The 23,412-nt window shown below is 41.2% G+C and overlaps 2 protein-coding genes across 4 annotated transcripts in view; both read left to right on the top strand.

Annotated features, from left to right (window-relative positions):
- The window catches only part of LOC141932550 (tenascin), a 74,033-nt gene that overhangs the window by 32,413 nt on the left and 18,208 nt on the right, over positions 1 to 23,412 (top strand). For 2 of the 3 annotated variants that reach the window (XM_074846258.1, XM_074846257.1), the window contains exons 8-10: positions 979 to 1,164; positions 1,897 to 1,986; positions 2,700 to 2,963. In XM_074846258.1, coding sequence (XP_074702359.1) covers positions 979 to 1,164; positions 1,897 to 1,986; positions 2,700 to 2,963 — 540 coding nt within the window. Of the gene's footprint in view, positions 1 to 978; positions 1,165 to 1,896; positions 1,987 to 2,699; positions 2,964 to 12,775; positions 13,049 to 15,109; positions 15,383 to 23,412 lie in introns of all 3 variants that reach the window. The other variant, XM_074846256.1, reaches the window with a different exon arrangement.
- Positions 16,327 to 23,322, top strand: LOC141932717 (tenascin-like). The gene is made up of 5 exons (XM_074846711.1): positions 16,327 to 16,330; positions 16,504 to 16,776; positions 19,163 to 19,438; positions 21,696 to 21,968; positions 23,297 to 23,322. Exons 1-5 carry the CDS (start codon positions 16,327 to 16,329, stop codon positions 23,320 to 23,322), a joined length of 852 nt encoding a protein of 283 aa, XP_074702812.1.

Genomic DNA, 23,412 nt, shown 5'->3' with positions numbered 1-23,412 from the left:
TGTCTTATATACCTTACTGGCTCAACAAAATATTTAGACCATCCCCAAGTATCTAAATGTATTTTGAAAATGGGAATTATATTATTAAATCTCTTAGAAGCTTTTGTTCATCATACCCTAAATCTTTACTTCAGGAAACAAATTCCTCTGGATTACTTGACTGTCTGTTGAGCTAAATAACTTCCATGGTTCCTATTTCATTTAAGACCTGATTTCTGTTTGTCTAAATGCATAACAGATTAGCAGAGAACTGCTTTTTTTTTTTCCTCCTTCAGTTCTACAAATGTTTTCTGTCATGCTTTTATAAATTTACCTTGTTCCTTAGTAATCCTGGGAATGTTTCATAAAAGTATGGGTCCCTAAGCATCTTGTCAAGGTTTGATGCATTATGGGAGCTGAGTAAATGTTACATAGAGAATTACTTCCCTTTTCCTAAAATGTAGTTGTTCATTCAGAGCAAGATTTGAGTCTACTATAGGTGTGAACAGTGAAAGCCCAATGAATTTCTACATAATATTCACCTTTTGTTTTGAGACTTAGAGTTCCTTTCAGCCATGAATGCAAGATATTTACTGAACAGAGATTCTAGAAATGATCAATACCTTTTTCTTAGCAGCCTTTTTCTATTTGAAAGCTGAGGTATTTATAAAGGAAAAAATAGTATTTTCATCCAAGTATGTTTTTCCACAAGCCTATTTTGTAATAAAAAATAATTACTAAAATTAAAAATGTTATTTTTGTCTTAGGAGATGAAAGTTGTATTCCTTCCACTGACATTTTCCCCAAAGCTTCTGAGCTCTCCATTTCATGCTAAAAGAAATGTGCTTGATGTAGTTAAGAAAATAGTAGTGTCATCTGAGAGGAAACTTACCTTCAGCTTTATGAATCATTTCAACCTTCTAAAAAGTACTGTTATAAGAGATTGCTGTCATAAGAGAATTATTCCTTTTTATTTATTTATATGTTGATTGATTACAGACTTGGATGCTCCAAGAAACCTGAAGCGGGTGTCACAGACAGACAATAGCATTACTTTGGAGTGGAAGAACAGCCATGCAAATATTGATAACTATCGAATTAAGTTTGCTCCCATCTCTGGTGGAGACCATGCTGAGATCACAGTGCCAAAGGGCAACCAAGCAACAACCAGAGCAACACTCACAGGTAGGGGAATGGAGAGATTGTCGTTAATATCATGCTGCTGCCATCACCCTAGAGCACAGTGGTGTAGTGAAAAAATGCCTTTTTGGTCACTATACATAAGAGGTACAAGCAGAGATTACGCACTTTGAGTACAAGCAATTAAATTAAAATACATATATTCGCACACCTGCAGATGGATAACTAGCCAGCAGAAGGTATGTAGCCATTTCACTTTCATGTGCACCTCTGAATCCCACTAGTCAGTTCCCTCAGTTCTAGATAATTACGTGTCTTTGTGGAGATGCCTTCACATCCCTGAGTTCAAAAGGATTTTACATGTGCTAGGGATGATATTTACTGATGCCAGTCTGCAACTTTTCCGTGTACCTGAAAGTTGTCTTACCAGCCTGCAAGGCTAGATAATGGTGCTTTCTCCATGTCACATGGATGTCTACCTGCTTTTCTCTGGCAGAAGTACCTGTACTCTTGAAAGTAGAAGCTATCCCTGATCATGCATTTACACAATGTCCAAAATTCAATCTCAGTCAGCCATAATTTTTATCCTTTGGCATATACACAGAAAAAGATTTATTAACATCAGGTCAGCTGGAGGGTAAACTGAAACCTCGATTCTCTGCATACACAGGAGAGTATATATCTTACGTTGTATACATTCAGGTTTCCTTATTTAACTAAATGCCTGTAGGCATATTCCATGGACAGGAACCCATATTTATATTCCTTATCTTTTAGGTTTGAGGCCTGGAACGGAATATGGCATTGGAGTGACAGCAGTGAGACAGGACAGGGAAAGCGCTCCTGCTACCATTAATGCTGGCACTGGTGAGTAGCTTGATCCCCCTTTGTGCTCTGGAGGAAGCAGCAAGTCAAGTGGAGCCACTCTGATGTTTCTTTCATTTCCAAGTGATGCTGTAAGAAATATTTTAGAAAGTTCTTGATTTCATTTTGGTACCAATGAGACATTTCCCCTCAAAGGAAAGAAAAAACATTTCCCCAAAGATCTTAACCTCTGAATCTGGCTTCCTTTTCCTGCACAAGGATCTCTTAATGTTCTGGGAGTTTCATCTCCGTAATTATCCTTAATGGTAATTATGCTTACACTGATTAATCTAGCCATCCTCTAATTGTGAGGGTTTCTGGCAGGAATGGTAGTTTTGGCCAAAAGGCTGATCTGACAAAGAGCACAGCTTCAGTGATTGCAATAGTCCTGACTGCCCTTCAAATCCAGGATTTTTCTCTCAGTATCCCCCTTTTCCCAGGTAAATTCTCTGAAGGCTTAAATTCTGCCTCTCCTCCATCCAGTGCTGATGTGAGTGTAAGGGGGGGAAATTCATTCTAGTGTGGTTTGTCTGTGAAAGAGAGTTTCATCATCCTCTACCTATATCAAGCAACGAGGCTTCAAAAGCTCCAAAAGATGAATAAGACTCTGAGCTGTTGCTAGACACCCAGTACAGATGTTGCTCTGTCTACAGATGCCTGAAAAACTGTCCCAGGGCAGTTCAGAGACACCTCAACTTTGCTTTTTTAACCTGTAGATCTCGATAACCCCAAGGACTTGGAAGTCAGTGACCCCACTGAAACCACCTTATCCCTTCGCTGGAGAAGACCAGTGGCCAAGTTTGACCGTTATCGCCTCATTTACGTTAACCCCTCTGGAAGGAAGAATGAAATGGAGATCCCCGTGGACAGCACCTCTTTTATCCTCCGAGGATTGGATGCAGGGACAGAATACACCATTAGTCTGGTGGCGGAGAAAGGCAGACACAAAAGCAAACCCACAACTGTCAAGGGTTCGACTGGTGAGTAACAGCTTTTGATGAGTGCTGGGCACCAGGTCACTGGGCGATGACCAGCTCAAGTACAACTTCACCTGATTTTTTAAGCCATGTCTGGGAAATGCTTAAAAACATCAATTACCTGCAGAGCAGACTTAGCTCTGTCTAGTATGATAGACTTAACTGAGGGATAGCTGTGTATTTCCTTACCTACCATGTATAGCTCCGTGTTCTCAACCATTTCTTGCTTATCCTTTGAGAAGACTCACAAAGAATGCAGCTATTTGTCCTGCAGGAAATACAGACCTCATCCTTTGTTTTAAATGCTTTTTTTGTGCATTATGTCTTATAACTTGTTTTGTTTTCTACAGCCAAAAACTAAGAGGAAGAGCAACTAGAATGTATTTAACATCGCTTGTTCCTGCCTAATGAATTCTCTTCACAGCATGCCTTCACCCATCATGCTTCAGCAGGAACAACAGGGCTCTGATGTTGCCCTTTTTCAGTTTTATCATCCAAAAGCAAGAAGGGCTACCACCACAAATCTGGTTACAGTCACTGTTTCCATTGGGTACCACGACTCTCACATTTGTCTACAAAGAAAGGGTCCATTTCTGCCATCTCCATTTGTATAAACCACTCCAGTTAAGCAGTATCAGTGGACTACTTATTGAAAGGTGTTTTATTCTTTGTGAAACATTTTGACCCAAAGCTTGTTGCATACAGAATTATACCTTGGTATAGAACACAAATAAGTCCTGAATCTTTACATGCCTTCAGCCTAAGTCCTGTGAGGCAAAGCCTTAACTGCTGTAAATAAGCAGAGATGGTGAAATCAGAATCAGTTGGGCTACAGTTACTGTCCTTAGCAGATATCAAGGTGTTTATCCTTTTCTCCCCAAAGACCGTTTATGAGGTAAACATATGCCAGAAGTTGTGGATTTTACTGATCAAAACTGGTTTCATATTCATGGTAGTGTTCATGCCAGCAGAACCTCTGAATGCTTTATCAAGTCAAGCAACCCAGTACAGCAGGGAGTTATATGGTATGGTGTAAACTACAGAAAACCATCACTACTGGATTACTTGTTTGATGTATAAGTCAGGCCTGTGTCCAGCGTAGGGAAATATTAGGAAGCCTCGAGGCACGCACTTACAAAAGGAAGCTGAAGATTTATGTGACAGGAGTGATCAGGCTTTGATTTTTCCAAAGTTATCTGTTTCTCTATCAGTCTGAAGATTGAGTGGTCTCAAAAGAAGTATGCATAGATGGTGAAAAGACAGAAACAGCATGCTGTGGAATTTCACATTCTGGTCTTTCCAGCACCAGCCCCCGAAGTCTCACAAGGTGGCTTTTTTTTCCTGATTTGGTTTTTGGTTTTTTTTATAAATACATTCATCTGGCCAGTGTATTTGTTTTAAGTCTTCACTCAGAGCAGCCAGTAAACAAAGAGTTCTCCGCAACGGGCTCCTTAGAAACAACAGCAGTAGTTGACATAACCTGTCTCTGTGACCTTCCTTCTGCGTAGGAATGGACAAATCCAAACACATGAGCATGGGGAGGCAGAAGTGCTCTGTAAGCCTGTGGGGTATAAGACAAGAGGTCTCTTCTTCAGTTTACTTTTTCGTCCACCCTCAAGTCAGTCCTCTTTATCCATGTTCCCAGTACTTGGGAGGTCCTGAAGTCCTCAGGCTAAGCCAAACAAACTTGTTATTTTACTGTCTCTTTCAGAGCTATGGGGGACCTCAGGTCCACTGCACTGCTGGGGAGAGTTCTTGGAGCAACCAGGGAGAGAGAGGAATGATTGAAGTGGAAAATGCCAGTAGCACAGCTAGGTCTGGACTAGCTCTTCTCAGTGGGTGGAGGAGACAGTCCTGCTGTTTGGAGGGGCATGTGCCATCCCTGCTGAACAAGGGAGCCAGGGACTGCGGAAGGGCTGAGAGTTTCTCTTTTCAGAGTTTGCTTTGCTTCTCCAGATTGCCAGTTTTTCATTTTATATTCTTTCCAACCTCTTGATGGTGCAGTCAGGCTTCTCTGCTGGCAGATATTCAGGAGTTTCCCACACATTATTTTTATTTCTTTGCATAGTGAATTTTCTATCACTGAGGGTAAAGCTTCTTTCAGCCACAGAGCTGAAGATCTTCTGTTGGTGCCTTCTCACCCCTCTCATCACATTCTTCTTCTTGTCTTTTTATGTATATCAACTCTCCACATACAGACAGCTGAAATGTTCCAAGCTCATGAACCTCTAGCAAAGGACATGTCACAAAATCTTCCATAGTACAGGATGGCAGCCTTCTGTTTCTTCTGTCTCTTCATATGGATGAAGTGCAGCTCAGCTGACAAAGTGGTTTTTTTTAACTGATGTCCATGATTCTGCATTCGAGGGATGGTAAAGATTATTAAGTGAATAGTTTGCTAAATGTTATTTTGTTTTGCTGAAAAGGAAAGACTATTTCACACTGCCATTTGCTTGTTTGTTTCTTTGTAGCTCTATATAGTCTAACCCTAATGCAGGCAATGACTCCTGATCCAGAGGAGCTTTCTGGCTCTGGGAGCTTTCTTGCTCCAGAGACCTCAGGGATGCAGGAAGATGCGCTGAGGGACCTTGTGGTCTCAAGGGTAACAGACCACAGCTTTAGTGTCTCATGGTATGCGAATACAGGAGCCTACAGTAGTTTTGTGATGGAGTACGAGGAAGTGTCATTGGCAGCTGGGCCCCCTGCAGAAATCTTCCTGCCCAGAGAATCCCTGGGTGCTGTGATTGACGGCCTCCAAGCTAATACTTCCTATAAAATCAAGGTGTATGGATTGGCTGGAGAACAGCGCTCTTCTCCTCTGGAAGCTGTGGCTACAACAGGTACCTCCTTTCTGTTATTAACGAGGGTATCACAAACTAGGGTACGGCTTATTTGTTAGAGGTCCCACCCAGCATCGCACTAAAGTTTTGGTTTAGAACCACTTCAGACATCAAAGAAAATGAGCCATTTTATTAGTTGGAGGGATCTTTCTGGCAGCATGTTTTGAGAACGTAACATCAGATTAACAGCTAATCTGTAGGGTGAGCACGTAACCCAGCTCTGAGGAAGCTGAGCAGTCAGACTGCAGCTTTGTTCTTTCTTACTCTGGTTCTGGAACTCTGCCTCCATAGCACAATGTGGGTCCTGGAGGAGGACTGATGGTAATACATCAAGCACGAGAGACCTGTGGAGATAAATGAGTGGACATTAGAGAAACCAAGTGCCAACCTTAAATTCCTCTGCTGAAGGACCCAGATTGTGCAGCAACTGTTGATGAATCGTGGATGCGATACTGTCTTGCCTCTGGAAGTGAGTTGCACATAGGAGCATGGCTTGGAGAAGTAACTTTCCCATTCCGTTGAATGTTTTTAAGAAGATTTATGCTGTTTACCAAAGACCCTTGTCTGTGTTGTGCGTCAGTCCCTCTTCCTCTCCTGGCTTCTACTGGTCTTAGATTGCACCACCCTTTATTATACAAACCCAAAGAAACATTAGGAAGAATGATTAGGTGAGCCAGTTCAATGGGAAACTGCAGTGCTGACCACTGGGAATTTGCCACTAAAGATTGTTCATTTCTTCAGCTGATTCCTCTGCTGAGATGAGAGTACCTGGAACCTGACTTCAATATGAGGATTTATAGTGGTAGCTACTGTAGTATTTCTGGCTTGTGATATACTGCAATGCTTTCTTTATGAAATTCAGAGGTACACAAGCACTGTAAGCCCAGTTTAATCAGCTGGTTGAGAGAGGGAAAAGCCATTTAGCCAAAAGGGTCTGAAAAGAATGCAAATACCTTGGTAGGCCATCATGTCTTACGGCTTGAGCTGATGAGAGGCTCTGCAGTGAAACTGGCTGATAGCCCCTCTTGGCAAATAATATAAAATCTGAGAGACAGAAGCAAGAAATAATGCAGAATACTGTTTGCTCTCTCCCAAGGAACTGGGGAAATGTCCTGGCAGAACATTAACATTCTTTTTAGTAAAATTGCCAATTAAGCATTAAAATAGAACTCCTCAAAAGGTTAGCAACAGCAGTATAGATGTATTTAGGCCATATTCAGCTTGAAGATTTTACTAAGAGAACGATATTCTGAAGTATTCCAGTCTGATAAGGAGCATATGTTTGTTGTCCATCCAGTTTCCCTTCTACATAGCTTTCAGCTCTCTGGCATCTACTATTCATTCATCTTGCCACCATGAATCATTCTATCTGGCTGTCATCCACCCACCTAGGGCTCCCGGAGTTCTCTTTCTCTTCTCCCCATCTATTCTCCTAATTGCTAAGTCAAGTGTTTGAACTCCGTTGATCTTGTTATCCTACAGTTTGATTCTTTTCCAAATTTTCTGTTATCTGTTATAGTATTCTATCATGCTAAACAATGAACACTGATACTGTCTGTGGTATCAGAGTATTTTTCATATATTCATATAATTTTCATTTTTCTGTCTGTTGTTTGTACACAAAGCCACATATTCCTCCATTACACATTAATGTGGGGTATATGTGCGTTTATATGTGTGTAGAGGGTAGACCACTCTCATCTATGAATTCATTTGTGGAGTCAAGTCATTAAACCCAAGGTAATATTCAGAATTAAGTCAGAAAAAATCAAAGGTAATATAACTACTTATAATTACATCTGCTCAATGAGACAAGCTGTACACGGCAACTTCCTACGTAGTTGCCAAAGTTGGCACAATAAAATTAATCGACTTGTGACAGCAAAATTCTGAATTAAAATGCCACTTAGGTGGTTGGTCCATCAGCTGTCGTGTAATACAGTTGAACTGCTGCTGTATTTCCCATTCCCATTAGAGTAGCCAAGTCCTTGTGTGGTTATACTAGAACTGGCAGGAATCTGGGAGAAATGTCAGTAGGGATGGTCAAGTAAAATGAGGGAAAATGAGAAGCCAGTTTTAACTAATATTACGCAGGGTTTTCTTACGAATCCTCAGTATATCAGGAGCGTAATGCCAGACTTCTTTTTTCTTTTTCCCTTGTATTTTTGTATGTTTCGTCCTCAGTTTCCAATTCAGGGTGCATGGCAGTTTCCCAGCGGGACCATCCACAGCATGGAGCTGTACCTGTGTAATGTACTGCTGCCCTTTCCTGCCCCTGGTCTGTTCACTCTATCTATGCATGTCTTCTGCAGAAATACTCCACAGTAAAGCCCAGCTACTGCTACGCATGTTAAGTAGGCAGCCTTAAGGCTGAACAAGTACCAGTGCACTTGCTTAATACCATAGCCTTTTGCCTGTTCCCAGAATAGGGAAGAGCTTGTTGGCATCTAATTGTGCACAAGCAGCGAAGAGTCGCAGGCGGCTAACGGTTCCACACTGCATGGCTTCCCGCTTTGTTACCTGAGCTCAGTAGCCCTGGTGCAGTCAGCTAATAGTTCTGACATTTGGTTTACTGAGAAAGAGGGAATTATGCTAGAGGTTACCATTGCAGGTATGCTGGTGTGATGACAACACGGTGTCTTCAGGTTGCAGCATATGTAGGGCCTGGTTCAGATCATGTGCTGGTGTAATTTAAGGAGGGCCCTTGCCTAAATCAGGAATATAAATGACATATGTAAATATAAATCACAATGGGTTTATATCTGTATTTGTTCTGAGAGTATATTTTCAAGATAACATTTCTGCATTTATTTTAAAACATTTTTAATTGATCTTTCTCCTCTGAAAACTTTTTTCTGATACATGTGTGAATTTGGAGACAGATACTGAATCCTGAGTACGTATTAATGCTGATCTGATTGATGGTGGTAGATGACTTGCTCTCTCTTAATTGAATGCAAGTGGAGCATGAAAGCAAGGAAGTCATTGAGGTGTGAAATGATGTGGTTTTCCACTAATGAGGAGATAATTCTGCATGTCAGAAAAATCACCTGCCTGTTGCCTTGCAGCTGTGATCAGAAACACATTCTCTGTGATCTCCACAGTTTTCAGATTTTCAGAATCTGACTGTACTACAGGATATATTCACAGATCATTCAGCATGTTGAAGGCCAAGTCTTTTTCCCTTCCGTTCCTTTGGATCTCTTTAAAGAAAGATTGCTCAAGTTCTTTCTGTCCTAGTTTTTAGGTAAGGATGTGTGTCCCCCCCTGCCTTTTTTGAAAATTCTGCATGTATCCAGATGGATAACTCCTCCAAGCCTGTTTTTGATTGGATAAGATGAGATTTAGCATGCTTCTGCTGTGGCTGATTTCTCAGTCTGGGTTTGGATATGTTTGCAGTATTTGGCATGCATTCCACTTACGGTTTGTATCAGAAGCAATAACTCATGTGCTGTAGTAAAGATAAAAGGCATGTTTGAGAGATTTAGGGTTCCAATCCTCACCGATGTAAATTAGCAAAGTTCTTTGGAGGTAATCAAAGTGTACTGATTTACATCAACTGAGGACGTGCCTGTTTCTCTGCTGGAAGCATTTCAGCTCATCTCTGTGTTTAATGGTTGTTGCTCTGGATCTGCTAGTTAGTGTGGTTGTGTGAGAACCATGCTGTGCTTGGTGATGCTACCTTTGCTCATGGCCTGGATTCAGTCTCCAAAAAAGAAGTACCCATCTGTTTTGTCTGTTCTTACAGCTCTTTAATGCAAAGCACACAAACTGTTTTGTAGCAGATGTTAGCTGTCTTTTGGTATATTTGGGGGTTTATTATCAGGAAATTTTAACTTGTAATTTACTTCTGTTCAGCACATCTAGTCACAACACCTGGAGAATCAATCAATGAAACATCATTTAATCCTACCAGTCCTGCACCTACAGAGCTAAGCTATTTAACAAACCCCAGCACTGATTCTCATGCTCTGCTTTCGGTGCCCACTGACCTTCCCATCTCAGAAGCCACTGGTGCTCTTCATGACCTTAATATAACACACAGGACTTTCAATAGTTTCACCCTGTCTTGGGCAGCGCAGGATGAGGTATTTGATCAGTTCTTTATCACTCTGAAAGACCTGTCCAGTTTAAACAGAACACAGGAAATCTTTTTGCCGGGAAATCATCGAGAAACAGAAATTACCAGTCTCACAGCTGGCACACAATACCAGATTAACCTTCATGGAAGCACTCAAGGTCAGCTCTCTTGGTCCCTGGAAGCCCTAGCTACTACAGGTATTTTCTATGGATTCATTAGCCATATGTTCCTTTTCTGCTTTGAAATAGAGAACTTCATTCTCATACTGCTGTTCCACTGCAGAAACGCTAGGCTTTGTGAGTGATGCATTTCTTCTTAGCTGTTATTTTTCTTTCTTCCTTTTGCACGGATAAAACTCTTATTGTTGTGGAATGAGAGCCTTGAGTGGTGCAGCATGGACAATGCCCCATGCAGCTTTTAAGGTGATGTAGCATCAATTCTCTCTTTTCAAACTGCATGCAGAGAGACATTGATGCATCTGCTATTTACAAGGCACATGAAAATAGCAAGATGCTACAGGTATTTATCTGGATTGTGGTTCAAACACACGAAAGATTGCAAGGAGGTTACAGTTTGCAGCATTGGCATGGAAGTGGTGATGTCAGAGAAAAAAAAAGATTGTAACACATTGGGAGTATACCTTTCCAAAAACTTCCACCTCTTAACCCTATTACATGAATTTCATGAGGAAACAGGCCTATAGTCACAGGGGTCTGTTCAATAATGATCAAAGTACCAGTGCATAAGTTCATATCTGGAGAGCCTAGCTGAAGACTAATGACTGTACCTGTCCATCACCCAAAACCAAATTAACAACATGAGATAAAATATTTACATAGAAACACACAGATTATTTCACACCTACTACAAGGCTAGAGTAGTCTCATCTCTCAATGGTTTGTTCTCTCTTTTTTTTTTTTTTTTTAAATAAGAAACATCATCCCTTGATATCATTTGCCATGACATAGTCATTGTTTTGTCATATGTGTTGGATGCTTTATGGATGAGGGTTTTGGAGGTCTCCAACAGTCCAGTTGGTGCATGATTTTGTATGAGAATCTCTTGGTCCCTAGAAAGCATGATGGGGTTGGTGCACTTCCATTTCAGACATGCATGAGAAACAAATGGGAGGAAAAGGGACTCTGCATCTTGGAGGTGAATGAAACTGAGCACTCTTCAGAGAAATCTAAATTGCTTTTAAGCTGTGATGATTACTGCATTACTATAATCAAACTTTTACTTAAAAGATTTTACCTTAGTGTAACTTTTGGGTTAGTTATATTTTCATTTTAAGGAAATGTGTTTGTTTTATTTGTTTCTGTTGCCACCAAAATATCATTATTTCTGATACAACCAGTTCCTTTTCTGTCCTGCTTTTTCTTTTTCAGCTAAACAGTGCTATTTTGACAGGATTCATATTTTGCCTCAATGAGTCTCATTTCTGTTCCTGATAAAGCCAAACAGCTCTGGATTCATGCTTTTGTTTGTTTGTTTGTTTAACATCACTGTGTTATATCATAAACAATCTCTTCCTTTCTGACAGGGTGGGAAAAGCTCATCAAAACTTTTGTGTTCCTGAGTAGTAGCAATTTACTATACATTAGTGAATCTCACTGAAGATAATTGACTGTGATCTATGGGTGCTCAACCTCTGAAAATATAACCTCAGCTACCTATATAAGGCTATGCAGCAGTCATACAATAAGTACTCTGTTTTCACAGGGGGAAGATTTATGAGAGTAATGTTGCTGAGCCTAATTTTCATTTATTCCAGGGCCCCTTTATCTTCTGCCTTAAAATATGCATAAATCTTGAAGTTCACAACTGACAAATTGTATCCATTTCCCTTCGTGCCTCATCTCTTATAAATACTTAGTCGTGCAGATTGGAATTATTCAGATAGACTGTTCTTATTGTAATGCTTATGTATAAGAGAAGTGCTAGAAAGTCATCGCAGTCCACAGGTCAATGATATATCACATAGCAAGATTTTCCATGTAGAAAAAAATAGGTATTACTCTATCATTTTTCCATACGACTGCTAATTTTAAGGAATCAGCTGTGTTTCCTCTGTAACAGAGGACTTTACTCTTGCTGAAAAAATGACCTAAACTTTCAGATTTAACAGCATCAGAGAGTTAGCTCTGATGGTTCCCAACTTCCTTGGCCACCCATGTGATGGTTTATGAGAATGTTGATTTCTGTGAATGCAGATTTCAATTTTAGATTAATATCAATAACTCTGAAAATCCAAGCTTCTCTGCCCCCAGGAAGGTTTCGTGGGCAGAATAATTTAATATAAGGAACACAAATCCATTAAACTGAAGATATGCAAACATGGAGGAATTTTCCCCTTCTTTATTGTTTTGGATTGGAAATAGTTTGGAAGAATAAACAGCATCCTTCGCGTGGACACAATTAAAAGCATAAATATCTGAATGTCAGCTCCTCTGAACTCAGTGTCTTCCTACCCTTACAACAGGCATTATTGCTGTGTTCACAGTCACTTCAGAAAGGCAAACACTGAGTTGTTAATAGTGCAGTAAAGTGGTTATAGTAATACTTATTTGTCTCATATGGAGTTGTATTTAATATTGGCAAAACACTTGCAGCTGTAAGATGGTCTATAAGCTGTTTTCTGTAAGCAGTCTTTTATCATTAGTCTGGTTATTATTTATTATTACATTTCTTTTCTTACTGTTCTGTCTTGCCATATCTCTGACGAGACTTTACAAGTTATCTGGGGCAGCTGAGAATGTGAATGTGTGTGTGTGGGTGCATCTCTGTGTCACTGATTAAGAGTGAAATTCATTAGCACGGAACATCATTAAATAATACGACATCACCACTAGTCTGTAATATGAGTAACTGATTGACTTTCTGTCCTTATTCAGAGGAGGAACCTGAGCTTGGAAAATTATCGGTATCAGAGACTGGCTGGGATGGTTTCCAGCTCACCTGGACAGCAGCCGACGGGGCCTATGAGAACTTTATCATTCAGGTGCAGGAGTCTGACAATCCCGAAGAAACCCGGAATATCACAGTCCCAGGCGGACTGCGCTTTATCAGTGTTACGGGCCTCAAGGCCAACACACCTTATATCATCACACTTCGTGGTGTGATTCAAGGCTACAGGACCAAACCCCTTTCTGTTGAAACCATGACAGGTATCTTTTCAAGTCACTCATCCAGTCTCATGGCTCCCTTTCTTCGCAGACAGGGATGTGAGCCAGAGCTATTGCAACTGCTCGGCAAAGCTTGCTCACTTGGTTGGCTTTGCATGGGGTGCACTGAACTCATTAAAGCTTGGCTGAACATCTCTGGCATGGAAATGTCTCATGATCAGACTTTCCAATAAGAGTCTCTGTGCCCCCATGGAGCCCTTCACTTTTAGGAATGCTTTTTTTTCTCCACCTCAGAATGGCTTGTTTTGTTCCCTTTACTCACTTTTCTGCTGGTTGACACTAACAGCAAACCCCAACTGTCTGTGGTACCTGCTTGGGAAATCCCAGGTTGCCTTGTAAAATTATAAAAATCTGTTCTTTATAGCCCAGATAATCAAAGTCCGAGAGTATGTTTAGTTTTTACCCTTCAGAAGCTACCTCTGAAATTATGCACTAGCTTCTGTGTAAATACAAACTCAGGGGTATAGTGTGTGCATCTGACTCAAGGGCAAGGACAGACACCTTCTATATGTTCACATATAGAAAAGAACACAAATGAACTCCTGCCAAGAGTGGTATCATATAATAAGACATATAAGGTTGTTAAACAGTCTGATTGGTCTCAAAAAGATGTAATGCAAGAAGAACAAATTCAGCAGAACTACCCTGGCATAAAACTGACCTGAAAGAAGGAAGGCAAGCCCCACGTTATCAGATAGTTGCATGAAACTAAACAAGCGCCACAAAAATAATTTTCTGGCTGATCTTGTGAAAGTCAGCAGTTTTAAATGAGAACTTACCATGAGCTTTGACTCTGAGATGTAAGTAGATACTTATGTCTATCCTGTATGGCTCACTGATTCCTCCAGGTGTCATGATCATTGGTAATGAACAGAGTATGAAGTAATTGGCAATAAAGGGGCACCAGTGCTCTTCCTTCAGATAATTTCTTGCAGAAAATATCTGCTGCCTCTGGGCTTCCTTACAGACCTTTGCAACCTCCTGTGATTGTGAGATAGCCAGAGCTTGCTCGTATTTGATTTCCCCAAGCACATATTGCCCAGAACAGAAGGGGATAAAAGTACACATAAGAACTAAACAGAATTAAAACATGAAACGCAGCAGAGCTTGCTTGTTTCACTAATGCTTTAGGCAGCCTGGCTTAGGTAGAAATGTGTCTGGCACAAGGCACTTGCCTTGGGCTGTGTCCTGCTGCAGGCTAGAAGTCCTGTGCCTTGGGAGTCCTGAGTGTGAGCTGGTAGCAGATTGCCCATTGAAAATAGACAAATGTGGCTAGACAAAGGAGCCTGTCTAGGGACAAACAAGAAAACAGACAGCATGGGTGTCCTGCCTAAATATGCAATGTGCTCTCTTTTTATTAACTTAATGAAAACAGCAGAAGATGCCCTGCTGAGGTTTTCCCTTCCCTTTCTGGGTCATGCTCAGCACCCGGCTTTTCAAAATTTTCCCTTCTGGGGGCTTCCAATTGTCAGAATTTTCTGAGCCTTCCTGTAACGCATCAGGGATGTCTACAGAGAGGAAGAAACCCCAAGGCAACTATCACTGTTTTGCATTTTGGCTCCAGCTCCAAAATTGCATGCCAGCTTTCATAGGCTTAAGCTGAAAGGGAAAGTAGAAGAGCAAACAAAACACAACCTTTTCCTTTGGATAAAGCAATAGCTCTAGCTTTAGCTTCTCCTAAACCTGGAAGCTGACTTTTCCAAGTGCCCCAGGGGCATTCGGAAAAGTTCTTTTGCATCTGTTTTCATGCTCAGACCTCAAAGATGCATGGCTGCTCCTGGAGGTAAAGGGAAATAGCCATAGCTTTAAAGCTTATTCTTCTTTTTTTTTTTTTTTTCCTTTTTTTCTTATTTAACATTTCAAGATTCTTTCATTTGATTTCTTCCCCTTAGTACCTGTCTGCTTGTAGCAAGCTTTTACTCAAACCCTCTTCTCCAATGGCAGATTGGAGTGCTGCCAGCATGAGCAGAGAGAAACACAGCATTTCTGACAGGAGGAGGTACAGGGCTGTCCCCTTCTGACCAATGTTGTTTCCCTCCTCAGGAGCGCACCCAGAAGTTGGTGAGCTAACCGTTTCCGACATTACTCCTGAAAGCTTCAACCTTTCTTGGACAACCACCAATGGGGACTTCGACGTCTTTACTATTGAAATTATTGATTCTAACAGGTTTCTGGAGCCCATGGAGTTCAACCTCTCAGGCAATTCAAGAGCTGCTCATATCTCAGGGCTTTCCCCCAGCACTGATTTTATTGTCTACCTCTATGGGATCTCTCGTGGTTTCCGCACACAGGCAATAAGTGCTGCAGCTACAACAGGTATATGAAACCTACCTCAATGCTAACTCTCCTTTCTTCTAACTCTTCCTTACAGGTTGTACCCCTTTCCCTGCCCTCAGCTACCCCATCAGTCTACCCATTACCAAATCCTCTACCTCATTGTTTGACACCTTCTAAGGAAGACCTGCCGGGGACATTTTGAACTGTGAATGTTAATCCACCATTCCATCCAACAAAGTCAGTCAATCACATTGTGATGTGATTTCATTCACACAATGTTTGCTCTTGCTCGAATGTTAAGGTTGGGGCAACCTCTGACACAGATGAGAAGCAAAACAAATTTCCCAAGAACCAGGTGGGAGATGATTCATTATGTTAGCCTTGCAACATGTTTTTGCATCTGTCACACAGTATAGAGTAGACACTATTTTTCTCAGATAAGCTGATTTCTAGATACACTTTTTATCCTGATTCTCTAAATAGATTTCAGGGACATTTTTGTGACAGCAGACTCCTACAAGGCAGATGCATTGTTTGAATTCAACTTCAGAATTCAGTTTACATTGGGTGAGAGATTGAAAGAGTCCATTTGACTTGATGTTGGTGAAAGAAATAGGTAGGCATTTAGTTGTTGGCACATTGCACATCTCGACGTTTTACAGTTGTCAGTTTTTCCAGACAAGACGAGGTTGCCAAATGTTTGATGTGCTCTAGTCAATTACAGTATGAAAGTGAAAGGAGAGGACTAGACTACAGAAGCAGAAGGTGATTCTCATAGTAGGCATGTAATAGCTCGTGTTGTGATCATTTAATATCTCTACCAAATTTTGCCTGCTGACATGATCTTAGGAAAAATTGTCATAGCAATTTATCATAGCAATAGATTAATGTGGTCAATGACATTAAATAGAATATCAAATTTCAGTGATCAGATATTACAGAATTGCAGTTTCTAGCATCAGCAGATTGTGAATCACCGAATCATGGGTAACATGGGCAGGGTGACTGCAGGGGTGGTGGTATGAAAAACATTGAGAAACACAAGGCTAGATGATCTTCGTGACCTGTGGCTCATGGGAATTCGAACTTCTATATTATTTTTTTTGTTGCTTTGGGTTTTAATAATCGCAATACATTTCCATTTGTTTTTCTTCCCGTAGTAGAGGAACCTCTCCTTAGCAAACTCACTGTATCAAATGCTACCTCAGACAGCATGTCACTCACGTGGGAAGGACAGGACAATGCCTTTGACCACTTTATTCTAGAAGTCAGAAATTCTGACTTCCCTTTGGACTCCCTGGTGTACACAGTGCCAGGGGCCTCCCGGCACTATGTAGTCACCAACCTCAAAGCTGCCACTAATTACACTGTTCAGCTCCATGGTGTAATTGATGGGCAAGGTGGTCAGACCTTGACGGCACTGGCAACCACAGGTATTTCACTGTTTCACCTTCCAGGTTTGCTTTTTTATCTTCTTTCTTTTGCTGTCCACCGAACTGCTCTAAAACATGGCTCCAACTCATCATCGTTCCTTTGGTAAATTAGAGGGAGATCGCTATAAGGGGAGGCTGAAATATGCTGGTCTTGAGAGCGCTCAGAAAAGAGAGATCTGAGACAATGGAAAAGGCTGAAAAAGTGCCCCCAGCATTAAGGGAGCCAGTAGTAAACCATGATTGGTTTTCTTATATATACACTTATGTGCAAGTTCTGTGTATATATAATTGACTTGCTCCAGATGGTTAATATTTTTGAGAGTATTTTTGCACTTGATCTGGAATGAAGTTCATGTTCATCCCACCCTCACTCACTTTGTTGTGGGTGGGAGGCTTTCATGTCTTTATCAGCCTGGAGAGGCACCTGCATGTCATTTTGGTTCTTCGTTCTTAAAAGCCAATGTCTTTCAAGACATTTGCATCTCTCGTGGGCGTTTCATGCAGCATGCTAAATGACCAGCCAAAACTGCATGGAGTGGTCTGACCACCTTGTGCTGGTTCTGATGTTCTTCTCTGCCTAGAATTTTTATGTGTTCCCAGCAGAGAGCAGGGCTCAAAAAGCAAGTTCACCCTTTCTTGATGGTCAGCCCACCACTCTGTCACTTGCATTGCTACCTTTGAGTCTCTAAGACCTGTCTTGTTTCACTGGATGTCAGAGCTTTTCCTATGGTGATGGTGATTCCAGGATAGCGGGAGATCACTAAGGCTTGCCTGAAGAGATAATTTCAAATTATTTTGCATGTAGTGTTCTTTGGAGTCTGGGTGTCATCATATGAACATGTCTGACTGGATGCAAGTGGCATGTGAAGGAATGTGGCCATTTCAGGATGAGGTTGGAAAGGATCAGTTTGTCCTCTCTGACCTGCATGCGGGGCTGATGGCTCCACACTCGGTTTCCCTGGGTTCTCCACCCAAGCCTGTTTGCTTTGTGGATATTTTCTCATCTTCTCCCCTGTCTTCAGAAGTACCATGCTTACATGGTGACATCTTCACTGTCAGCCATGAAGGCATTGACGGTCACTGGTTGACAGCATGACAACAGCATGTGTCCTTAATTGGGGCCACTTGGATTCACCTGTTCCTAGGCAATTCTCAAGAAGGTGGTGGACTATTATTTAAAATTCTTGCAATGAGGGACGGGAACAAAAGTTGGAACATCTTGCAGCAGTTCAGGTTTTAGTTAAGAAAAGGATTTCTTTCTTTCACTGTTCTTTTTGTCAGTGGGATACATCTTTCCTACTTTTCTCCCAGCATGAATCATTCCATAGTTATTTTCCTGTATTTCACTGGTTGCATTTCCCAAGGTGTTCTTGGTTTATACTCAATGAAAAACATTGAGAAACACAAGGCTAGATGATCTTTGTGACCTGTGACCTCTATTCCCTGGCAAGAGGAATAGTAGAAAATCAACCCTGAGAGCAGACACAGGATTCTCTGACCACCTGATGGACAGGCCATGTTTGTGCTCTCCCTGTGCTCTAATGAATTTTTAATGATTTTATGCTAAATGGAATAGCTTTAAAACAGGATGCTTAAGGAGCTCCCACCTCCTATAGTCTGAAGGCCAAGTTTCTCCCCTGGCAGGGGAGAGATGTGATTTTGAATTTCCTTTAGCAGAAAAGGAAAGTCTGCTTCTTAAGGAAGTTCCCTGACCACTGAACAGTCAGAAAGAAGAGCAACAGCAGTGTTGTGGGTTTTTTTGTTGAGTTTATAGTAGATATTCCCTGATTGTGCCTAATCAGAGGATGAGGAACACCTTATCTGTGGAATCCAGGAAGGTTTTGGCCTGAGATTAGTGCTGAGATAATCACTGTTAGTGATAAACTTCATAATAAACTTCATAAACTTCAGGGTCCAAAACAAAAGTATCTACAACTCCAGGCAACAGAAACACTAAACAGAAGCTGAACTAGGATTTCAAGGATGTCTGTTTTGGACTTACCTAATTCCTGCCTGAATCCTACTTTATCTACTTTGGAATTGCTGTGGGTTTGTATTCCTATCAAATTCCTAGTGCAGAGTGTGGTTTTACCACAGGACTGTACGCTGTTGGTGCCTCTCTAAATCAGGCCCACATTTCATTAGGAAAATTGAGTTTATTTAAGAAAATTGAATGAAAAAATAAATTAAAAGTCAGCACTAATTTCAGTGGCTTCTTTCCAAAACCTTACAAAATAGCTCTTGCTATGCTCCTTTTTTTTCTTCAATCACTTAACAAAGTTAAAACGTTCAGCCTTATCTTTAAGCGTCTATAAACCCCCATTGCTAATACCCCCAGCCCCCAGGAGTAACGCTGTCTCTTCACCTGTGTTCCTTTCTCCTTCAGAGGCTGAGCCACAGCTGGGCACGCTCACACTCACAAACGTTACCCCCGACAGCTTCAACCTCTCATGGACCACAAGAGATGGGCCTTTTGCCAAGTTTGTTATACACATTAGAGATTCCTATGCAGCACATGAACCCCAGGAGCTTACGGTGTCAGGAGGTGCTCGCAGCGCTCACATCTCAGGCCTGCTAGATTACACTGGCTATGACATTAACATTAAGGGGACCACCAATGCAGGTGTTCACACAGAGCCCCTCACTGCTTTTGTCATGACAGGTACCTGCTTAAAGGTTTGGAGTCTATGTATTGACTTATAAAAATACATATTCCAGCATGGATTTAAAAAAAGACTCTCTACAGCACTGAATATCTTGTCCAGCAACAATGGTTTTGTTTGCAAACTTAGTGCAGGGATGGGTCAGACTAGTCATGTTGACCTTAAAAAATATTTCTAGGATTACTAGTTTAAAGTGAGTTAAGAGCCCTCTGGAGTCTTTCTCCCATGTCTAATAATCTTTCTTAACTCCTGAAGTTTGAAGGGAAAAATTGCCAAATACTCAGTAGTTACATCTGAAGGATCCAGAGGGGACTGGATTTTAGGACACCTCTTGTCCTCTAATGTCCCTTCAACACATCACTTATGTCTGAATATTTTGGCCAGATTTTGACTGGGATCAGTTGTATATCCTATGCCTTCTAGATGATCAAATAAATGCCACAGAGCTCACCCTCTGTATTATGTGGCCAGTATGTGCTACTAGGGCTTGTCACATAGATGTATGGACACCCTAAATAGTATTAATGGAGAAACTGAGGCTTTTTCCTCTCTTCCTTAACATGCAGTGGCAACACCAGTTGCAATAGCAGCATCTCTCACAGCATCTGGGCTGCCAGTTCTGTAAAAGACAATGTCCATGATCATTTTCCTTAAGGCAAATTGTTACATGCCCCCTGATAACATTCAGTCACATAGTCAGAAGTGAGAAACTGCTTTCAAAACCCCTGCTCTTTTGCTCCACCAGAGCACAAATGCTTGCTTTTTGAAAATAAACCATGGACATTGGTATTTTGAGTGGAAGCTTCCCACAGCAGGGTAAACATGTGGCACTCTCCACACAGCAGAAGGATGTGCCAGCAGTTCACATAAACCTGCTGCATTTAGAGTGTTGGTGTCACTTAACACCTATCCCAGGAAAATAATTTCAGCATTTTGGGCTCTTAATTTGTTTATCCATCCTCCAGGAAACTAAACCAAAATGTGAATCTTTGGGGTTGATTAGTTAAAACCAAGTAAGCTACAGAAATGTTTCCAAATTGAGTAAATCTGAGTTGAATTTCTGGCACCCAAATGTGTAAACATCAAAATGTAAGGACTTCCAAATTATAAAACTTTAAGAGGGAATTTTTATGTCAAATTCTAATAGAACATCAATTTCAGCAGTTGTGAAATGTCAAAACCAAGCCCCGAACCCTTTCCGGAGAAAGTTTTGTGTTTAACTAACGGGTATTTTCTTACAAGTGAGTGGAATTTGAGTGATTGGAAGACCAGCTGAGTTAGCTCCTGAGCCAAAGCAAGGTTTGACAAATAGTTTAGAGAAATACTAGTAATGCCTGGGATCCAAGATCAATGCCACGGCTTCACAGAGCCAGCTGATCTTGCTATTTGACTTGTCAGATTTTGAGTGAAGCAAAATACACTGAGGAACTATCTTGTGGAAATTTGGCCTTTTTTTTCAAAGACTTGGTGGGAAAGTTTTGAGGATTTGATCCTCAGCCTCTAAACTTTGACAAATGTCATGCTGATGTGAAAAAAAAAAAGACCCCTCACTGGAATTTCTTTAAGTTGTCAACATACCACACTAGCAGCTGCCTGTGAAGCTCTTTGGACAGATTATTACTCTGTTCTGTAGTCATTGGCCCCTGCCCTTAGCCAGTGCAAACTCTGGCTTCTCTCCTATGCCCCACAAAAAACAGTCTTGCAAGTATTTAGTATTTGCACTGGCTATGACCCTGACTGATAAATATCCTGCTTCTGTCAGTCCTTCTGGCATCTCTGACCCCTCCACATTGAAAAGAAAAGCTGGAGATATTCATGTGAAGTAGAGAAGTAAAGAAGCAAAATATAGGAATTGTGAATGCAAAGTTGAGGCTTGTCCCTGAAGCATTGGTGGTGGAGACAAGTGGAAGGAGGTGAAAGCTTTATGCATAGCATTTCTAAAAGTTTTGGTTATAACTGTCTTACAGTGCATGTGTAACAGAGGAAATGTACTTACACAGTGAGCTTGGAAGGAATTTCAATGGAGCTTGTGAGATGAGGTGCTGAGACACCCTTGGTGAAAATTGAGAACTGAGCACGTAACTTCTGGAGGCTCTGTTGAAAGTCTTAGTCTTGTGGTCCTAACTATGCACTTCTATTAAATCCATACTTTGGGGAAAAATGTGATTTATGTTTGGTGGAATCTGTGACACTTTCTAATTTGCAATGTTTTTCGCTTCTTTTTTTTGTGTGTTTTTGCACCTTCCCTTCTTTTAGAGGCCATGCCCCCACTGGAAAACCTAACTGTCTCTGATATTAACCCTTATGGGTTCACAGTGTCGTGGATGGCATCGGAGAATGCCTTTGACAACTTTCTAGTAGTCGTGGTGGATTCTGGCAAGCTGCTGGACCCACAGGAGTTCCTCCTTACGGGAGCCCAGCGGCAACTGAAGCTTAAAGGCCTTATTACTGGCATTGGCTATGAGGTTATGCTTTATGGTTTTGCCAAGGGGCACCAAACAAAGCCCCTGAGCACTGTGGCTGTTACAGGTATTTTAATGTGAACAATTTGTTCTCTTCCACCCTTTCTTTCTTGCTTTTCTTCTCACATGGAAGATGTTTCTTGCAATCCATTTGCAAAGCAAACTTTGGCTTTTGCATCCTTTTCTGCATCGTGGCTACACAATAACTCCTCATGATTGATAGGTTCAGCAATGAAATTCTGTTCCTTTTAACTTGATGTTTCCCTTTTGTCTTTATGAGGGATCCTGTAGAGGCGCATGACGTGGGTTGAGGGGTGAAAGTTTCTGGTATGGTCATGCAGGTACTTCTAACCGAAGTCTTTAAAGAAAAATGGCTGCATGCGGGAGCTCGTCTTGTTAACAGCTGCTGGGCACATCAACATTCTCCAACTTACCACCTGTCAGGACCTTCAAGAAGAGTCATGGATTTCTTGCCCATGGTCTCCTTTCTTTCACTCTCTCTGTGGGTAGTACCCAAAGACCATCGCGCGTGATCATTGCCACCAATAAAGTTGGCATCTCTCTCCAGAAAAACTTAGCTCACGTTTTCAACCTCATCATAGCGGCCATTTTCCAGCAGCACTTGAGCCTTCTTGAAAAATCACTGCAGACTGATTCTCTAGCCCCATAACCACCAAGTCTTATCTGTACATTGCTGTCTATGCAGCAGTAAAGCTGGGGCTTACCTGATTGGAGGTTCATGAGAAAATAAATAGGAATGTCTTTCTGCAGAAAAAGAAGTGCATTGGAGATGCTTTAAGTAACCACTCCAGTAGCATTTCTGTAGGTGATGATGCCTGACCATACTGAGCTAAAGATATTTTGCAGGCAATTAATAACTTACAGCTCCTGGATCCTCTTGAATGGGTTCTTTCACTAAAGACAGTAGGTCTCGCATTTGAGTTTAAGTGTGCTGTTTAAGGGATCTGAATTTTCATGGTTCCCCTTTGCTGCTTCAGCAATTGTTTAATATCGAAGCGAAGGATTCATCTGATCAGAAGCATCACAGATGCCAGAAGTGCATGAAATAAGGGGTTTGCATGAAGAGAAAGACTTTGAAGTGGCTTCTGTGTTGTCCTCCTAACAGACAGAGACCTGACAATATTACAGGCATGCCTGCGGTTCTATAACAAGAGCTTGTTTTTATTGTACATAAAGGTTTCACATAGGTAGCAAGGGAGAAATGCACATCAAACTTACTGTTAGCATGTGTAACTTTGCATGTCAGAGGCAAATGGTGTATGTCCATGCAGTGGATTTGCTATTAAGGAGTGAAAGTTTGAATGGGCCTGCACACACTCACATATATCTTCTTCAGTATGTGTATAATGCTAATTTTTTTTTTTTTTTCAATAGCTGGCAGATTGTTTCCCTTTCTTTGAACTGTGGTTGGATTCTTGCAGTATGCTCTAACCAGACCTCAGACAGGTCTCTAATGAACTGTTTAAAAAGTCATTTCTTTTCCCTACTAC

Source organism: Strix aluco, chromosome 20 (assembly GCF_031877795.1).
Source record: "Strix aluco isolate bStrAlu1 chromosome 20, bStrAlu1.hap1, whole genome shotgun sequence".
Taxonomy (NCBI): Eukaryota; Metazoa; Chordata; class Aves; order Strigiformes; family Strigidae; genus Strix; species Strix aluco.
This window is presented reverse-complemented; position numbering and strand designations above follow the sequence as displayed.